Below are 3,195 nucleotides of genomic sequence, written 5' to 3'. Positions count from 1 at the left end.
AGAGTAACATGTATAAAGAGGGGAACAAAATAGCTGGAGAGTCAATAACAGTAAATAACTGACGGTTAGAAAGGCGGGGTCCACGAGCTAAGATCTCGATCCTGCCACCAGTGAATAAAGACCGAGGCGACATGTCAACATGTCCAATGCCAGCCGCGTGAGCGAGATCTCCACTCGAGATAAGCCAAGCAAAATACGCTCGCTTTAACCTAACAACTTGCCATCTAAGGCGCTACCACTGCAGAATTGAGAAGCACCTGCTTCCTGTGGCGGTGCCCGGGAGCTTTGGTCTTTACGCCCACCTGCGGTACAGGCGACAGTCCTCGGGCCCCCCTAAACGTGCGGGTTAATCAATTCTGACATTCTGGATCATTAAGTCTCGATTTTTAGACCCGGGAGCAGCATTCAAGGGCAGGGGCGAAGGGCAGGGGCGGTGGGCAGGGGCGGTGGGCAGGTCGGTGGGCAGGGGCGAAGGGCAGGGGCGAAGGGCAGGGGCGAAGGGCAGGGGCGGTGGGCAGGGGCGAAGGGCAGGGGCGGTGGGCAGGGGCGGTGGGCAGGGGCGGTGGGCAGGGGCGGTGGGCAGGGGCGGTGGGCAGGGGCGGTGGGCAGGGGGCGAAGGGCAGGTCGGTGGGCAGGCGCAATATATAATATAACAGAGCAGCCGCCCAGGAAAAGAAATGCGCAATTAGGGAACTTGACAACAAGTTAATTATTGGCGCAGGTCCGGTTAAGCAGGAAAATTTGACACCAGCCAAAAAAAAATAATCTTATTTAATCCCGTTCGCGACACGGGTTCGCCTTTGTGTGCGTGTGTCACCCCGGGTTATCTTGTAAGCTGCCTGCACGACACATCTTTATAATCGAACTTCATCTTTGAAGACCTCAATCTCAGCCTTAAACTTGAATGTGTTCACAGTGATCCACATCTTCAGAGCAGCTCTTCTGAAGCCAATTTGGGCGAGACATTTGTGAGAGGTGAGTTTAGTGTAGGGCCTGCCTGCCTGCCTGCCTGCCTGCCTGCCTGCCTGGCTGGCTGGCTGCCTGGCTGGCTGCCTGCCTGCCTGCCTGCCTGCCTGCCTGCCTGCGTGCGTGCGTGCCTGCCTGCCTGCCTGCCTGCCTGCCTGCCTGCCTGGCTGCCTGCGTGCCTGCCTGCCTGCCTGCCTGCCTGCCTGGCTGCCTGGCTGCCTGCCTGCCTGCCTGCCTGCCTGCCTGCCTGCCTGCCTGTCTCTTGTGTTGTGTCTTGCAGTAAACGGTATTATGCTGGCGTTCTTCCTTACATGCATTGTACATACTGTATTATATCGTGTAGTGATGTATTGTTACAATTATTTGCGCCTGGTACACTGTATTATAACAGCTGGTGTTGTATTTTAGTGTTTTGGCGGTAGTGTATGCGAGACTGAACTATGGCGAGACAGGTATACTGCAGTGGTGGTGGTATACTGCAGTGGTGGTGGTATACTACAGTGGTGGTGGTATACTACAGTGGTGGTGGTATACTGTGGTGGTGGTATACTGTGGTGGTAGTATACTGTAGTGGTGGTGGTATACTGTAGTGGTGGTGGTATACTACAGTGGTGGTGGTATACTACAGTGGTGGTGGTATACTGCAGTGGTGGTGGTATACTGCAGTGGTGGTGGTATACTACAGTGGTGGTGGTGGTATACTGTAGTGGTGGTGGTATACAGTGGTATACAAGAGTGATCACCATCTGGGAGAAATATCAAGTAGTGTCACTAATCAATAACTTACCCTTCAACATATATTATAGACCAATATTAACATAAATGAATACTTACCCAATTAATACATAAACTGATATAAAATACCTTTATCAGAACCCTGTGTACAGCGAAACGTATTTTCCAATGAAATACACTTGTGGCGTCGCCACGGTCCAGTGCTCTGGGGAAAGTTGCAAGGGATCCACATCTTATCATTTACCCAAGAAATTGTTTTTTATTTCCAAAAATCCATCATATTTCAATTCGCGTTCAAATCCGAACTCTCACTATATTTTGGCTCACTGCATTATGCAGGTAGAGTAATCGGGGGGGGGGGGGGGCAGAGTGACAAGTAATACTTGTGCCTGTTACCTCTGGCTAACTGCACACTGGTAGAGCGAGTTGTTAAGACATGCTGTGACGGAGAAATGGTTGACACAGGGCTGTGTCAACCACACTCCCGCTCATGTACTTAGGGGAGGGGGGACTCACTAAAACTTTTCACAGCAATCTATATCTTCCAAGGAGATTATTGGCGGCAGAGTTGGGGAAGAGATGTGTGGAAGCCTGGCCTTGGGGTGGGGGGTGTCTACAGGCATGCAAGCAGGCAGGCACACACCTAGAAGTGCAAGGTTGGCTGCCTAGGCGATGCCTACACGCGTGACTGCCTGCCTGCTGGAGGTGACTGTTGCTACCACCAAATGTCTGGCTTGATCACATTTCAGGTTACTGATGACATGTTCACGGGCCCGAACACGGTCTTCGTGAGCTTACTGTGTGGGACACCTGGAGGAGCAGGAGGCGCCGGTCTCCGCTTCCAGGCGTCGATGGTGCGTCCTCTTATTCCAACTCATTGAGTCGCAAGAAGACTCGAGGAACGTCTCTTGACGACACGTCGTCAGGTGAGAAGCCTTGAGGAACGTCAGGTGAAACAAAAATAGGACTCGGAGTTCCTCCACAAGACCCCCCCCCCCTCCTCCCCCCCAACATACCACAGATAGAACAACAACAAAAAATCACTTGCGTTCATTGAATCGAATTTCCGTAAATAAGAGAGGGAGGCCGCAAGTGATAGGCACTCAGAGTTAATAACAGCGGCACTCGTAGTTTAAGTGGATATTGATCCAATAACAACCGCCTCAATTACGGCTGGATAAAACGACTCCTGCCCCCCAGCCACGGACACCGCCATGGACAAAAAAAATCCATGGCTGGCGGCCGCTACACCAAGGACGAGGTGTAATTACGCGGGCACGGCTCAGGGGCACGGCTCAGGGGCACGACTGAGGGGCACGGCTGAGGGGCACGACTGAGGGGGCACGACTGAGGGGGCACGACTGAGGGGGCACGACTGAGGGGGCACGACTGAGGGGGCACGACTGAGGGGGCACGGCTGAGGGGCACGACTGAGGGGCACGACTGAGGGGGCACGACTGAGGGGGCACGACTGAAGGGGCACGGCTGAGGGGC

At 53.5% G+C, this 3,195-nt stretch overlaps 1 protein-coding gene across 1 annotated transcript in view; it reads right to left on the bottom strand.

Moving 5' to 3' along the window:
* Positions 1-2,996: 2,996 nt before the first annotated feature.
* LOC138369151 (glutamine-rich protein 2-like) overlaps positions 2,997-3,195 on the bottom strand; it is a 9,506-nt gene continuing 9,307 nt past the window's right edge. Inside the window, exon 3 of the mRNA XM_069332084.1 lies at positions 2,997-3,195. This exon is cut by the window's right edge and continues 125 nt beyond it. Coding sequence (XP_069188185.1) covers positions 2,997-3,195 — 199 coding nt within the window.

This window comes from Procambarus clarkii, chromosome 27, assembly GCF_040958095.1.
Source record: "Procambarus clarkii isolate CNS0578487 chromosome 27, FALCON_Pclarkii_2.0, whole genome shotgun sequence".
In the NCBI taxonomy this organism is placed as follows: Eukaryota; Metazoa; Arthropoda; class Malacostraca; order Decapoda; family Cambaridae; genus Procambarus; species Procambarus clarkii.
Note: the sequence above shows the minus strand (reverse complement) of the source record. Positions and strands in the feature narration are given on the sequence as shown.